At 40.2% G+C, this 17,826-nt stretch overlaps 2 protein-coding genes across 2 annotated transcripts; both read right to left on the bottom strand.

Moving 5' to 3' along the window:
• Positions 1-3,234: 3,234 nt before the first annotated feature.
• On the bottom strand, positions 3,235-6,182 carry LOC145446029 (uncharacterized). Its single transcript, XM_080324215.1, has 2 exons — positions 4,034-6,182; positions 3,235-3,930 (listed from the first exon to the last, which is right to left on the bottom strand). The coding sequence occupies exon 1, from the start codon at positions 5,403-5,405 to the stop codon at positions 4,326-4,328; it is 1,080 nt and encodes a 359-aa protein (XP_080180341.1). The 5' UTR covers positions 5,406-6,182; the 3' UTR covers positions 3,235-3,930; positions 4,034-4,325.
• A 7,431-nt stretch (positions 6,183-13,613) lies between these two features.
• LOC145447066 (uncharacterized) lies at positions 13,614-16,023 on the bottom strand. The gene is made up of 2 exons (XM_080325494.1): positions 15,902-16,023; positions 13,614-15,222 (listed from the first exon to the last, which is right to left on the bottom strand). Exon 2 carries the CDS (start codon positions 15,197-15,199, stop codon positions 14,204-14,206), a length of 996 nt encoding a protein of 331 aa, XP_080181620.1. The 5' UTR covers positions 15,200-15,222; positions 15,902-16,023; the 3' UTR covers positions 13,614-14,203.
• Between the last annotated feature and the right edge of the window lie 1,803 nt (positions 16,024-17,826).

The raw sequence follows: 17,826 nt of genomic DNA, 5'->3' as shown, positions 1-17,826 counted from the left end.
GTGATCGTCATTGAGGGATGAAACAGAGTGTGTAGCTCTCGTTCGGTGTTTTGTGATCGGAAGTAGGTTCAAATGGCACTTTGTATGTTAAAGATTGCCGAACCCTATGCTCTATACTCTAGAGCAGTGGTTCTCAACCTTTTTCACCTCGCGGACCGGTAAAATTTTAAAAAATGTCTGGCGGACCGGTGAACTTTCAAAATTGAAATGAAGCGAAAATGTAAAGTATGCAACCGTTTTTTTGCAACTATTTGGTGCTAGAGAGTAACATTTAGAAGGTTCATGATGGCATCCAGGAGATCTTATGGTAGTCAGTCTGCTGAGTCGAGGTAAAATTACCAGATGAACGTGCTACGGCCGATAGTCGTATACAACCCTTCGCGTCGAAGGCCGTGGGCTCATATCTTTGACAATATCGAGATATGAAGCGTTTCCGAGTCTAACCAAGCACCTTGTCGTTCTACCGCGATCATTGCTAGGGTTGGGCATAATGACTCGAGTACTCGAATCTAAATCGAGTATTAATTTTATTGATTCGAATCGAGCAGTAAAAGATTAATTTTTCGAGTACTGAAATTATACTCTCCTCGCCACTGAAAGTTAAGTTATCAACGAGAATTATAGTTTCGATACGAATTTTCACTGTTGCAGCCTTGAAACCTTGAAAACACCTTACAGCAACTATACCGCCATTAGCAAATCCGGGCCGAAAAAAGACTTCGTCAGCGCACACCCAAAAACGTCGGTCTTGGACCCCATAGGGCGATAAGCCAAACTTCCGGGAGCTTCACCCCCAGACCCTACAGTTGGGTGGATGTTTTCACATGTCCTTGTGAGCACACTCATTCTACTCCGTGTAAACAGAGAGTTTACGTAGCTTAATCACGCCAATAGCGAGAATTTCGATCATTCATGGCTGAATCGCTTTTCTCGCTGCCGAATTTTGGCACACTTTTCGGAGTCCCATGTTAGCCTTAACTTCATTATTTGTTGGTACGTCGTGGCGCGGTAATGGCTGACTCCGAAATGCCTTTTTTATATGTCTTGCGTGTTTCTCGGAGAAGGGCACTTGATAAGCAAGACATTTAGTGACACTAAATCGCGCAATGCGCGAAAATAAATTGAAAAATGTTGGGAAAATATTTTAAAAACTACTCTATGATTTATGTTCATTGGCAAAATAATTTTGGGCTTGTTTCAAGCTCGGCCCCTTCTCCAATTGGGCGGTTTGGGGGGCAGTTACGATCCTGCACAAAATGAATCGAAAACGAATGATCACGCAAACTGCGCTGTTTAGCGATGAGTAAGCTGGTATCTGTACTGTACTTGTCGCTCGCATGTCGCAAAATAACATGTCTTGAACTTAAAGTCAAATCAAACATGTTTCCAGCCCTAATGTTACCTCAAGATGTTTTTAATCATTTTACAATTTGATGTTTTATTTATTTTATCAATGGACACGCCTTCAATATTGCATCTTGAAATTAAGGTATAAAATTGTATAAATATATCTGGCGGACCGGCAGGAATGTCGTCGCGGACCGGCGGTTGAGAACCACTGCTCTAGAGTATGTATTTACACCTGTGTACCACTTTTTATATACGGGTGTGGGTACACGGACCCATATAACATTCCTCATACATACACCACGGTATAACTCAAACGCAACATTTTAATAAAAATGTCGCTTGCACGTAGGAACGCAGGACGGTATATGCACGCAGTCACGAAGGATTTATAAAACCGCGATATAATACCATATAGTGTAGTCATTACGCTCATTGCTCAGGTATCGAAATTCGGGAACAGTAAAAAATACTTAATAATAAGTTAAATACCAGCAGCTGGAAAGGTATATACTGCAGAACAACTCTAGAAATAAGTTTGGGCGACATAATTCACACTTTGTCTTGTCGATATAGTCCAAGAAAACCTCCAGCATAGCAACTCCCATACTAATGATACAATCTATTCAAAAACGTCAAGTGAGAATATATATACTTATACATATCTTTAATAAAATAAATAAACCAACCAAGTCAGATATTCAAGTCACCAAGTCAGACATTCAAGTAAACATTGAAAATATAAAAAACATGATAAATAGCGGTGAATTCCCTTATGCGTTTACATCTCCAGTCAAAAGAATATAATAATATTTTTTTCGGGGTCATCATAACACAGTGTTACTTTGCAGAGGATTTACCATTGTAATGTGAGACCCTAATCTTCGAGTTACCATATTTTGAGATCAGAAAAAGAGGACGCTTTTGAAAAACTACGACAGCTGTAATACCGAAAAAGAAAATGGTTAATTCTAAAAGTGTTCGACCAATAGTACCTGTGTTGACTAAAAAAAGGCCACCACTTCGACTCGACCTCCGTTTTACGCGATTTTCACGAGACGCTGACGTTCGCTGCGTCGAGGTCGAGTTTATTTGATGGCATTTCAATACTGTTTTGTTGAAAAAGAGGACAAATTCCCATAAAAGAGGACATTTAGGAGGCCTCCGAGAACACTTTCAATTGATTGAAAAAAGAGGACAAAACGAGGACGTATGCTAGGATTGGTAACCCTACCTAACAGGGTTATAACCAAGTCACAAGGCTCCGAATCACAAGTCAATCTCACTTTTATAGTTTTAACTCGAGTCACGTCGAGTCATTTTCAATTAGCCACCGAGTCAAGTCCTAGCTCAAGTCATCGAGCAGAGGTTCGAGTCCGAGTCATGGTATTATGACTCGGGTCCGAGTTTAAAGTCATTGTATTGACTGCTCAGTTTCCAGTTAAAGTGTTGTTAAACCCACTGATATCCAATGGTCCGCATCTATAGCATACTAATTTTCGTCACTTGTAATAGTTTCTGGTCGCATTTTCAAGTATACCAGTACCAATAGACGAAATCCCAATGGGGTGGTTACTTTACTATTCTTCGTAATTACAATGAAATGTCGGTCTTGGCCGTCTGAGTCTCCAGTCATACGACTTTGTTCGAGTCACGCGCAATGACTGAGTCCAAGTCGAGTCAATACACATATTGACTTGAGTCGAGTCGAGTAATTTCCGTATTTTGAGAAAAAGACTCGAGTCAAGTTGAGTCATCAGAAAATCGTGACTCGAGTCTAGTCATGACTTGAGTCATTACAACCCTGTTACCTAATATATAATAATATAAATCAAGCTTACCCCAAGGCCTAAATCAGACTCTTTCTGTCAATACAACCCCGACAAATCGGTATAATATATACTTGTTTATTTATGCGGGAAAATATAATCAGAATAGCGTATGGCAGCCACCGAAAATTGAAAACGAAATGTCATAAACAGGAATAGTGCAGTGAAGAAATAAATCGAAGTGCAATTCTCTTGTTTGCGCATGTGAATACAGATTCAAGAAATAACCGAACATTGTTATTCCATACGGAAAATGGAATAAACTCAATCTAATATATCATGGCAATCTGAAGTTAAAAGTAAACAAATTTCTGCGCAATACTTGGATCGGCCGCGGTGCATTGGATCAAAGTAATGAATATCACAGTGTGCACTGTACAGTTTACTGTACATGTACGTCGTACATGCTTACAAACTTTGACATGCCGTTTGCAGCAGCGTGCGCAAATCAATTTCAATTGGATCTAAAATTGAGTTCGAATATCCAAGTCTACACTTTCAATTGAATCATCCGACGTAGCGGAATCATCCCTTGCTATAGTAGCTGGACAAACATTTTCTTCATCATAGAAATATATAAATGAACTCACAGCCTTAGAATATCAGGACGATCCCAGTAAAGTGTATTAGCCATGGTCGTTTAATTCTCCTTGCATACAATTTAGCATATGGCATATGTGGATAGACGATGCTCTGATAACAAAGAATCGGTATTTCTATGTGTAGGTTCTTCATTCAACTTCATTCAACAATTCTCTACTAGTTGCTGACGATTACCCCTGACGAGTGTCAGCCGAAAATATTCGGGTTCATTTCAATATGAATATACTATTTAATCATTCAACTATGTAAAATACCGAGCCTATCGCACAGCACGTCGGTCATATAAATATACAATTTACGGTCGGTATGATTCATTGGGTTTCATTCATGATTTTAGATACGACAACTGTAATAAAAGGACATCCGGTGCATTTTTTAAACGGTACAGGCGCGCGGGAAAAGAAATATGACTGCATGGTTTACTGAGCGTTGTGACGTCCTCAGAGTGATTTGTAGCTACGACGCTCCTACGCTGCCGTAGCATATAACCGTTACGCAGACTGTATGATTTTCATCCCTTCTGGTTCATTTAGGGGTAGCTTTATGTTACCCAGGTTTCACAAGTCTATCGGTCACATCCGTCAATTTCGTTGAAGTCAAACTCACTTTTCGCGTTGATTTGGTGACCTCGTTCCCTCTTGAGCTCTTTTCTGAGTCGTGGGATTCGAACTTACTTTGCGTCGGGCGATTCATTACAATGGTCGATTTCTGTCTGAAAGGTGTTGTCAATATTACAGTGAAATCATCAAATGTTGCCACGACACATATTACGTCCACGAACAGGTCCAGCCCGTTTATCGTTCCTAACACCATCACGGGGTAATACGGCGGAATAAACTGTATCCAAATCTCTGTGGCAATGTCTGATAATATAACGATCGCAGCGCATATGGCACATCTCCTTATCACTCTGTCCACTCTGTCCCGGCGTCTCTTCTGCTTGGCGCATACCTTTTTCATCATCGCTCTGTTTTGGAGCATCGGATACAGGAATAATATGAGGAAACCTATTTGGCAGAGGGTGGTGGCACACAACTCCATGATACGCAAAGCCTCCCAGTTCACTGACGAATTCCCTTGCACTTCGTGGTGTTGGAGCATGCAGCCCAGATCAGTGGCGACGATTGAACGTTCTACTATCGACACGCAAGCTACGCTTATCAAGCACACAACTATTAGTATTAGCAACAACCAACTGATGAGATGCATCCATCGTCCGTGCATAATTCTCATGTACTTATTGTTATAAATGGCGCGCTGGCGTAGCCATAAAAATACGTACGTTCCAAGCAGGCCCATCGAGGCCATAGCAGTGGCCAGATCCATTACGATTTCGCATTGATATTGATCAGGTGATTCCGATACGCTGTAAAGTATTAGAATCACAATGGCATCAGGTACTGAAAGCAGTATCGCTACACAGCATGCGATGTATATAGTATTCCTTGACTTTTTGTTCCATTTCTGTGTATATTTTCCATAAATCAAAGCACACACGAGTGTCCAAATTGTCCCGCACAAGATGAATACGTTGAGTACTTCACACGCTACCATGTGCGAACGTAGAACAGCAGCCTGCGAAACCGTCATATTGGCATTGGAGATGTTGTACGCTGAAATTCCCATATTCGGAGTTGCGACTCGTCTTTTCCTTCACTAACTCCAACTAAATCAGAGTTTGTCGTACGCAGTCACTTTTTGTCAGGCATTTATGAATCATAGTAAATCTAGAATATATATCCTGTATGGCGTATTTACAATTGAAAATCACTGGTTACGATCACTCTCCTGAATCGGTTTAAATTTTACATCCGGTCACATCTGTCACCAAGAGGTACTAAAGAACCGATACCAGTGACACAAACATATGATGTATAGATCCTTGCTTTCGAGTATGCAAATATGTAATATATATCGAAAATGATAGCAGTTTGATATAGTCACATCTAGAATCGTACTTCGAAAGGCTTTAGGATTGCCAAACACAAAGACCCAGTAAAAGCAAACAGCATGTTGATCATTTCAGAAGTTATTGTGCCAGCATTCGACTTATTCTTTTTCTTCCAATGCGTAAACAGTAGCATAATGTCTACATCAAGGGTTCTTAACCCGGGGTCCCCGGCTACTATTGCCCACAATTGCTAGTTTTGCTTCATAATTTACATCAGCGGTTCTCAACTCGGTGCCAGCGGGCTGCATGCGGCCCCTACCTTTTATTTTCAGGCCCGCAACATCTTGGAATATTATGAATGCACTTACTACGTGTACGGTATTGTTACATATTAATTTAGCAACTGAGCTCGCTCATCTCACCGACTCTGTTCTGTTTGTTGATGACTCATTCTTTGATATGTTATGGTTTCTCAATATGCTCGATATGAAGCTGTCATTGTTTTGATAAAACGGCATCCGTTTGAACTATGCTGTGTGCATATTACACTGATATTAAGAAGTATAGAAACGGATCTCAGGTCGCAGGTAGTACGGTACCGCTTCAAAACATTATCACCCTCTACCTTCCCTCTACCGAAGAAAACTCTAGCAGACTAGCGAATTCGCTGTTTCCAGAAATTAGAAACAAGGACAACATTATCTAGTAAATCTCGAAGCTGCAGTTGTCTAATTCAATCGTGACCAGAAGAGTAGACGAGGGGCCTACGATACCCCGGTAGACGCAATGTCTGATGATATTTTATCACAGTTGCTGAAATACCTTGAAAATGTCGAGAAGGCTACTTAAGCCCAGCATTGAACAAATCACCGACTCGACACTGGACACTGGACAGACATAGCACAGCTATTAAGCTGAGTGCATTTTCAAGGCATATTTGTAGAGGAAATGCTGGCTTTGCTATACCTCACAGGGCGAACGAGGGGGAATAACAATTGCTCAGCAATGAGCTTATTTTCGAGTACCAGCAGGCAAACAAATTGTGCAGCAAGCTAAGAGGTGGAGCGCTAAAAGTCACAATGGACATTGTGACGAAAATATTCAATCTTATATTTTCTCGCGCATTCAAAGACAGACACTTCCGTTCTCTAATGGAAGAGTTTGAAAGTGAATATAGCGACGTGGTGATGAGTGCGGAAGTGAAGTCCTCGCATGCTCCGTGGAGTTGCTACCATGCAGTAGTACGCATATTTTTCAAAGAGAAAATTCGACGTGATTTACTTGCGCCACATGAAGATGACATATTCATACAAGACACAGCAACTGCAAACTTATGGGCGCTGCCGTAATGTTTTAAAATTTCATAAAAGTGAATGAAACATCAGTACAGAACTGGCGAATGCAGTGGATTTAATGGAAACCTACAAATACACGGTAATAAGTAAGGTTGCATTTAAAACAAAAATCTATTTAAAATAAATCTTTTTAAAACATCGCCCTTATTTAAAACATGTTTTTATTGTTTTATTTTTTTTATTTGTTTTAATCCATTACGTCACGAATCTTCAATTGTGACGTCAGGGTGAAATGATATTGATAACTGAAAATATAGGTTAAATATGACTCCTTTGACGAAAAAGGCTTCCGATCCCGTCTTAAACGGACCAAACATATCTTTGACCAGGATTATATCGTTATGAAGCATTTTTACAGTCGGCGGTCATTATCATCATTAGAGCATGCATTCCGTACCCATCATCCATATCTACGTACTATAACTGTCGAACCGACAACGATTTCGAGGGCTCCAGCATTTCCATAATATCATATTTTCATTGTATCGCTCATGCGTGACGAACCCCATTGAACTTCGATTTCGTGCCTGCAGGACGCTACGAATATCCAACGTTTACTTTACAGTTGACTGATATCTTAGGGAATTACAATTGAAAATATACGACCAATATGGCTCTTTTGGCAGAACAGGTTTCGGACCCCTGGACTAGAGGTTGGATTGACAAAACATCCCATATCTCGTAATTATATTAACCGTTAGCATTCGGCTCTCGCCTTCATGGAATCGGTACGGTACCGTAGGTACCATACGATAAAAGTTATCGTAATTCGTACCACGAATTTTTCGTGTTATATTAGCATCATAATATATCGTAACGTAAGGCACCCATGCCCCCTCGGACTGGTTCACTATGATACCATCCGTTTCCACTGCATCGCCACGAATATTGGTAACGTTACGTCATTGTTCAACTCCGAAATTTGGGGTGAATGTCGCGGACTCCAATATTTTGACCTTCATCTGTTCACTGTCCAACCACAAACATATACCAGGCTTCATACATCACCAAAATCGCGGGCTAACGTAAAATTGTTACTGATCGCTAATATACTGCGTCCTTGGTTCCTGTAATCTGCGTTGTAAGGTGGTACTGGTTCAGTTTATACCTAGTCCAAGCTAGACATACGGCGAATGAAATTATCTTCTACCTCCTGTTACGATTTGCCGTTTCTATTCTGTATACCGAGTCGGCACACCAGTCCGACATATATAAAATACGCTTCGCTTACAAATCATGTCGTAATCTTTCAACACAATGTTGTATATATAGCGGCAAGCCGGGAACGGCTCGTTACTCAAGCGATTTTCTATTCTAGCCGTCGCATCACGGTGGAGATCGAGTGTTACCTCAACCGATCGGAATTCAGTCATTGTATGATTGTTGCTTCGGCTCTGACGCATCAGGTGCTGTTCTATCGACCCCACCGTGTCTCGTGTGAAGGCGTAGCAAAGAACAAGGTGTGATACACAAGTAGTTCCTCATCAAGTTGCGCTGATTAATAACATTTCTATTTTAGGTAGTAAGTCACGATCGCCTGTAAGTCCAATGGCGCCGACCGATTCTGTACTTTCAGTCTATCGTTTGGTCTACTTTAAAGGTATTCTCTCGTATTAACTATTGCCGATGATGTCATTTCTAGTTGTATTTGATATTTATCGGAAATGTGACATCATAATATGTTCATATTCATTCATTTATTCTCATTCATATCTATTTATTTCGAAACACACGAAACGAAGGGAGTCGAAACAACTGGAGAGGTTTCCTAATTAAAGACCAACTTCTTCCTACATTGGTAAGAAAATGTATTTCCACACTCCCGAATATCTACTGGGATTCATATTCTGCTTTCGCTGTAAGCTAGATGAGCCTCCGACGTTGGAAAACAAAGCGCTCGAATTGAGTAACCTTTAGTGCCTATTGCTTGTTAGTGTTCGGTCATGGATTTGCGTTTGGTGGTTTGCTATTCTTGTTAAAGACGTAATCTTCATCATCGAAAAGCAGAAGTTTACCATAGATATGTAGGTTATAGCATGGTGATGTAAGACAAGTTGCACAAATAATTACTTACTCCGTAGAGTAGTGGCAGTTTTAGAAAGCGAATTCATACTATTCATCATTACTGCGACTAGTGCTGGACAAAACCGAGTACCTGAGTGATGCAATTCTGAATCCAGTCGAGTATTCGAGTATCACTCAATATGACGTCATAACAGAATGTAATGCATCAAATTTCAAATATGTGCCTTTTACGCCATCACTAAGAATATGATGCCTGTTATTCATCACATTAGAGATACTTTGATATAGTTATCGACCAGACCGATTTCATTGCACTTTGTGACAATGTCGTGGGGTGATCATGACTTAGTAAATGTGTTATTTCCAGAAACGTTCTTAGCTTTTTACTACGTTTTGTATGCTGTGATACAGACAATCAAGGTTTCGAGACTACCACAGTGGAAAATGGTATCGTCAATTTAATTCTCGTCGATGAATTAACTTTCAGTGGTGAAGAGCGTATAATTTCAGTACTTGAAATAATCGTCTTTTACTACTCGACTCGAATCATTAAAATTAGTACTCGATTCAGATTCGAGTAATCGAATCATTGTGCCCAGCGCTAACTGCGACACGTCCGTATATAGCGGCAAAAAGATTTTTATCATAAAATAAATGATTAGACGTCAAAATAACCTTATGACTTTATTCATTTTAGACTAAAATGGTGAGCAACAGGACGCTTTGTTCCCTTGCTGTTCCGATGCATTCCACGTGAAATTAAGCAGACTTAATCATAAACAGATCACATCACATATTTATAGAAAGCTCTTATATAGCCACTTGGCGATTCTGGGTGTCTACTAAATATCACGATTGGGACTACACTGTCACAAAATATCCCCAACGCCTTATCAAATATACCACCACACCCTTTACCACCACATCCATGCTGCCAGTACGCACCGGAACTTGGATGTAATTAAATCGCGTGAATTGCATTCTAATGCTTCCGTGACGCCGTGGTAATGCAATATTTAGGTAAACAATACCGTGCCCGTCAACGTTTTTGTCAGTATCTAAGCCATAGGCCATTTTTTTCGGGAGGATACCACTGAACTGCTGTTTCAAAACATTTTGTACCTTGTATTATTCGATGGTATACATTTACCTTACAGCTGCAATGAGCTGATGAGCAGTGAACAATCTCTCTATCACACATCGCTGCGATCCGCCGATCCATCGCATATACCCGATCCATAGCTCCCTGATCTCAGTTCAGTAGGAAATACCCTACCACTATCTCCCTCAATAATACTACTATCTTGGCTGTGTATAGTTCCTCAAACAACTGTGAATTGTTGTGAGCTGAGGTAAGAGTCGAGGATTCAACATCTGCCGGGATCAAAGGAGCATAGGTGTACGCCGATGAGCTTTGGCAATGATGCACTAAACCGTGACACAGACACGCCAATAAATATTCCTCATCCTTGCAAAAAGTTTGCGCATTACCATACTTCCTGAATGTCCTTGAATCGTGCAGAACGCTGCAGCTACACAAACGTAAGCAATACGACACCGGTACCATACTGCTTAATTCATGACGTATCGGATATGACGAACGAATCATCATAAGGTCACAGATATTAGGATTTATTTATATTAGGCTACTTTTATTACTATTTGGGTATAATACTAATGTTTTGCGACCAGCACAAATTTTGGATATAATCGAATGAACCCAGTGGTGACATTTCCAAATCTTGCAGGGTAGGGTAAAAAATTGTAACGATACTTTCGATTATATGCCCTGTAAAATATATCACAATGATGATATGTGACTTTTCGAGAGTATACGGAGTGAAATGATGAAAGAGGCAGCGGTACATGTTCGGTACCGAATTACTTTTATTGTTTCGGAATACTCAAGTAGGATCTGCCTGCTTGCACTACTTATTCCAGGAGTTATATTTTAGACTATTTTCATTTCTTCTTCGCCGATTTTAGGCAAACCACTTACATTTTAAACTTTGGATATGTATTGTATCACTTTTATGAGTGAAATTGTTAGAACAATTGGGTAAAACAGCTCTGCATTATCTGAATATGTTTTCGAATATTGCACCAATATTTGTAGTGTGATCTTTCATTCTTAGCTAGTTCGGAAGATGCACCCTGCCGCTCAGAAAATAGCCACCTACGATTGCTAAATGCACATGACCACTCGACTAATTCATCTTATTGAGACTATGCTTACTTGGGTATTATTATGCCTTCTTCTTCTACGTCCACTTGAAGTATATTGATATGTCTCAGTAATTGATTTTTCCTTTTTTCAATTGGGTGGAATTCGTGGTGCTCCTTCTACTTTTATTTATTGCGTACGGACTAGGGGTGCCGTGGACCCCTGAAAGATTCAGGTTGGTGTGAACGCGAACTTTTTTGAAAGGTTCTGTGTGAACGCGAACGTGAACCTATGACGTCCCGTGGCGTCATATTGCTGATTTCAACCCTACATTTCAGTGAAGTGACATAAGATACCTAACGACGACTCAGCCCACAATGCTGAAGTACATGCTGACTTGAACATCACCAAATGTATCAACTGGAGCAATCAAATGCTATAATATTCACATAAAATCAATATCTTTCGTCGCTTTGCAAACAATTTCGACGAGGATTTGCAAGGGAATATAAGCGTACTCCTTAACGGCCCTGGCCATGCAGACCGGCAATGTATTAGGAGTCTGACTAATGCTACATTGATATTGAACGGAGTGTAAATGGGTTTCTATACTTGCTACCGATATTACCCCATAATTAAGTTCTACGGTAGCTAACACCACAATCGTACGGATTTCGGTTTAATGATACAATAAACATATCAAATCAAGATGGATCCCGTACGCCTGCTAGATTGTTTACATTAGACAAAGATATATTATTTATCTAAATTGCATTGATTGGTTGGATAATCATCATTCGCTGACTATCTACATGTATTGTATTTCATTCTTGATGTCTGATTGCGGGTCAAGCTCACAGTAGAGAGTGATTTTTTATGTTGCCAGCGCCGTGCAAAGAGTGCTGGTCCTACAGTTCAAATGCCCAAAAAATTAACCAAATATGTTATAACGACGTGAAAAATTGTAATATATGAAAAAGGTTCACAGTGTAGAACCTACCAAGGTTCGTTTGTGAACGTGAACCTCTAAATTTCCGAGGTTCACACACAGAACGCGAACGTGAACCTCGCGTTCACACCATCCCTAGTACCAACGATAACTCTGTCGCTATTTCGTCGCTAACTTTGTCGCAAAGTACTTTCCTACCTCCTAAAATAGATGCAATCTCTACGATGAAATACGGGTTCTACAATCTCTGCGTTATGGAGCCTATTTAATATTTTATCACTCAAACAGTGTCTGTGATGCCCAATTGTGTGACGGTGGTATTGACCATGAAAACTCACGGAACTCTCATCTCAGCATGCTAGAGATTTCGAAATCAAATGATCTTCAAAAATGCTTTATATGAAGGCTATATGGGAAGGTCGGAACTTGATATATACACTCCACTATATAATCAGAGCACTCAGGAGGGCCCATTCGGCAGGGATTTCTGATTTATTGGGTCACTGATCTCCTATAGCCTCGGATAAATCCTCAACATATGCGAGCCATGTGAAACATCCTGACCACATCCATTCTTTGAAGTGAATTTCAATGGTTGGTGCATTTCTAAGTCCAGTTCATGGAAAACGCTGAAGAAAAAATGTGGATGTTTTGTATTTGCAACGTCCCGTTGATGTTTGAGTACAGTGTCTTGCTATTGTCGCAACACTTACATAAGCGTGAGTGTGCGAAATTGAGATGAAAGAACTACCTACACAACTTTCTCCCAATCATTCGTGGACACTGGACAGTGGACACTGATAAAGACAGAACTTGATGTCGATGTATTGTGGCAGCGTATGATGGTAGCCCAGCCACTATGGAGTAGGCAGGGAAAAGAAAGGCGCGATAGAGCTTCCAAATTCTCGACTGATTCATTATGACGTGATCTATAAACAGCCCTCCAAATATTCATCCTGGCTACTCCTATGAACACAACCCGACACATTCGAACGAAAAGCATTCTCGTCGATGTCCAGACGAAAATACCTGGAGTGAATCTACTTCAAAACGAGTCGGTATGACATCACAGTGCCCGGACGTCAATATTTGAAAGGGGCAAGTGGGTTTTTAACTTCTCAGGTATACTAAACTACCAAACGAAAGTAAAACTGAACATAAAAGGCTTGATATCATTCATTTGTAACCCTGATGGAGAAATTCACAAAACCGGCCATTTACATACCCATTTAGGACAACAATTTCCGCGCACACCATGCGTTCAGTGGATTGTGCATCACAAGTTGAGATATATCAGCTCCACAAACATATGCTCAATATTTTAAAGCAACGGATTATTGAAGAACAGTATTTTCAATATAGGTCACGATTGTTTCAATGACTTCCATAACGGAATCTTCCGGTGAACGCTTCATTCCGAGTCCTATTCACCTCCTTAGACAGCACGCGCCCACCTTCATTTTATTGCATCCCTTTATGTATTGTATATATTCACTACTCGAATCCGCTTCATAAGCTATGTGCTGATAGAGATACGAAAAACAAACCAAATGTAAATGAAATTGTTGACACATGTACAGTACATGGTTAAGGACGAAAAACTTTGTAATGTAAGCGATAATCGTTATATACAGTTCATAGTAAGTAAGTATGTATAAATCTATGCAGTGCATTACTCATATTATATGCAGTACTGCCACAAATTAGAAGACACAGTGAGCATACAGTGTTAGCGGGTAGTAAAACTTTAAAAGTTGCTTTCGGCAGAATAAAGAAATTCCATCTGTCTATACACACTACCGATGGCATTTCGTAGGGATCAATGACGCACATACGTGGTTTAAAAAACATTCGTCTCCACTTATCAAGTTGCGTCACAAGTCCGACTTGAATACACTTTAGAAAGGCAGTAGTGAAGATGACCATGACCATTGACCATACATGGACATAAGCGGCCAAGTCAACTGCGCCATGGCCTAGACCATCAACAATGAGCCTACTTCAATATTTAAGTTCCTGTAACCATGTATGTCACAGCAATTACAGCATTGATATTTCATTTTTGTTATCAGATTCTAAAGAAGTTTTTCTGCATAAGGTATTGGTTTCAATGTGATTGGCAACCAGTTCTTCTTGTTTCCTACAAAGTACAGTTAGAATATTCTTATAACTAGAAAATGTGGCCACCATGCACAGCACGTCAATATATATGTCTACTGCGCAGATCGTGCTTCCTATTACTCCTGGATACCCCTCTGGTAGATATAGGATACACACTTCCGCGATGATATCAGATACAATCACTATGGCAGCACAAATACTGTATCTCCTGATGACCGTGATGATTCCATCATGTTTCGCTCGGAACTTTTGGTTCATCTTTGCTACCGCGCGTCTGGTTCGGATCATCGGGTGTATAAAGAGTGATAAAAATGCTATTTGTACTAGCGTTGTCACTGCTAATTCGATACCTCTAATCATATCCCAAGTAACTAGTCTTGGGGTTGTGTGGTCTTCAATCTTGTAGATACAGCCCACGTCGCTGGAAGCCGTACTCTCTGGTATTATGTGAAGCACAGCAAGTCCGACGATGCAGATACCCAGTAGCACCAATAAAGCGAAGCTGATGTAAGGTATACGTGTTCCGTAAATAATTTGCATTTGCTTGTAATTGTACACCACTCTCAAACGAAGCCATAAAAATATGTATGTCGCTAGCAAGCTCAATGATGCTGTTGCGGCTGTCAAGTCCAGCAGTAACTCACAATGAATCATGGCGCCAGGAATATCATGCAGGTGAAACAAGGATAAAACGAAGATGGCATCAGGCAGTGTAAAAAGCACACTACCAAACAGCGCAATGTATATGGTCCTTCCTTTGCGGTCAATCAACTTTTTGCATTTCATCACATAAATTGTTATGCTGACCAGAATCCAAACCGTTGACAGTAGCACGAAAATGCTCAATACTTCGCAGACGATTATAATCCATCGAAGATTTCGAAGAGAATATTCTTCCGTTTGCGTGGCTTCCATTACTTTGGTCACGTTGAATACCTCTGAATTTGAAACAGAAGGCATCGCACCTTGAATAAACTTGCAATTGCTAACCAGCTTCTACCCCATTACCCATCATTACTAGTACCACACTTGCATTGTAGTGTTCTCACAATGAAGCACGAGGCTCTTCCTGTACATTGGATTGAATACGACGCTGCAGCGCGCAACGGATCTTCGCCAATAATGACGCGACAGTGATACGTATGAAACAGCAATTTGATATCAATTATGATGACCCAGCGAAATTTATACTATTTCCGTATTATGAACTGACTTTCAATCAACTGAGGATAATCTATTCCAGCCGCCCTCCATTTTATCCCTTACTTAAGCTACCGTGTATTGTCACCATTAATCTAGCGTATCGATCTGTATGTTCAGGTGCATTTGATATAGAAGCAATATCAAAATAATATTCAAGTACAACACCATCTGGTGTTCGGTATATATTGTTACTTCAACTTGATTGAGAATAAATATATACTATACACTTTTTGACGTAATAGATCCACTTTAATCTACCATTTTGTAATCAGACGATGTTAGTTATGATAAAGATAAACCAACTGACGTATGTAATTGAGCACATATATATTCGACATCTGTTGGATAGAAATGTATAGACTACATTCCCTCTTTCAATCGTGAAGAGAATATCTGCTGATGAGACATATTTACCAGAAGCAGTCAATCTCCGTATTAGGCCAGGGTTAAAACAGCTACGGGTGTTATAGCATGGATATTGGATGTGCGGATATCATCGAGTCGCGTGAATATAATGTGCCACTGTGCACGTGATTTATATATATATAGGCTATTCGGGCTAGAACTCACATTCGAATGCGACACATGAATGAACGGCACAGCCATTTCAAACATTTCTACGGGGTTGTGCCTACTGCTTTTTCGAAATGATCGGAACGATATCAAGAATGCATGCATATTTGCTTATCTATATAGTGGTAGACTATAGGGGGCATTATTAATTTTCTGTTGACAATAGGAGTGTTTCCATTCTTAGTGTCTTAGTATATATTAGTTGGACTCAATGCTCCCTCTAAGCTGCGCACGTGCGCGCTTGACCAGTGCTGACACAGTCTCTGCCCACAGAAAATCTGAGCTGCGCACAAAAAATCCGAAATGATGACCATTTTAATTAGAGCGAACATTGGGTGGACTGATTTCTATCATTAGCTAGTGCTCAAGTGCAGGGCTTCCCTAACTGAGAGCAAAATAATTTCACACAAATTAGGCTACTTCAATCATACTATTATGACAGAATTGCGCGATAGAGTTTACATACGTGCCGGTGCAGTATGATGCTGCCAGATGCAATGTTTATCATATTTACCGTTGCTGGGGAATCGCGAAAAACTTTAAGATAAGAAAATGGGTCGCGAGAAAAAAAGTGTGGCTAGTCCCATTCTAGTGTAGTAGTTAAGAAATCTGGTTCACAAAAGACGGTAATTTTTAGACATTTGAAAAAAAAAACAGAAGAATGGCAAATTAGTCACGTCTAAATTACATGACAATGTTCCGCATGACACTAACAGCGTGCACCCCTACCAGTATAGCTATAAATTCTACAATTGTAACAGTCAAACGTTTATACGCTAATCACTGAACAATTGGATGCATAATTAACGTATAGCTGGTCGAAGATCTGCGGCTCTACATACTATCCTGAATCAAGCTGATGTTAACACGAAAGTCAAGTCCAGTAAGCGAATAAAACACAATGGTTTGTTTGAATCAGGGATAATATGAATCGGTCGGTGGTTCCGCTTGGTGAGCAGTGTATAGACTAGCATGATCCGCATCCGCCGCGTTACATTTCAACACACCCGACTAAACTCGAATGTATATGTATTTGTGATCCAATTTCCATTTACTAGCAACGACATCTTCTCATTGATTTTGGGAGTTCATTCATTGGTTGTAATTTAGTATTCGTGGGGTGTCAAGTCAATATCTATGGTCAATTGTTCATTTTACACCATTTTACTAGAGTGAAAAAGGACACTATGGTATAAAAATGGTTAGTAACCACTGCTCCACGGCGAAACTATACCAGTTGCATTAAGTGATGCGGTCGAATTTCTAAAGTTGTTGTCTGATACTAATGGTGTTTCGACTACATTGGTCATTTACACCAGACCGATATTCTTATTATGTTTCCGTATTTACCGACATGTACCACGGCCCACTTCTAGGCTTTTTAAGACACCGCTTACACGCATCACGTAGCGAGAAGGAGCCTAGATAAATCTCCAACACCTAGGTAAGAATCCTGGAGTCGACCTCGGTCGGACTGGAATCCGCAACCCATTGGTGTCGCTGCTGTGGGACGTACCACTGTACGCTATCTCGCCACGAATTCCTATGGTATTGAAAGTATATACCTCCTGTCCTGAGATGTAGCAGTATAAACCCAGCTCAGCTTTTAAATCTCATGGAATCGCAGTGATGACTGTCTTTTACAACTATTTTCTTACTTGAGTAATATTCAAAGCCAGTAAATTCGATTTCTACTTGAAGTAGTTTTGGCTGCTTCAAATTGCATCACTTACTTCTACCTGTAAATGAGTGGAACTTTCTCGACT

This window comes from Botryllus schlosseri, chromosome 9 (genome assembly GCF_051294905.1).
Source record: "Botryllus schlosseri isolate E-star chromosome 9, Bs_hap1, whole genome shotgun sequence".
Taxonomy (NCBI): domain Eukaryota; kingdom Metazoa; phylum Chordata; class Ascidiacea; order Stolidobranchia; family Styelidae; genus Botryllus; species Botryllus schlosseri.
This window is presented reverse-complemented; position numbering and strand designations above follow the sequence as displayed.

What these genes read in the sequence shown, in the direction of transcription:
- LOC145446029 (XM_080324215.1), bottom strand. Translation starts at nt 5,405, where the DNA reads ATGGGAATTTCAGCGTACAACATCTCCAATGCCAATATGACGGTTTCG.
- LOC145447066 (XM_080325494.1), bottom strand. Translation starts at nt 15,199, where the DNA reads ATGGAAGCCACGCAAACGGAAGAATATTCTCTTCGAAATCTTCGATGG.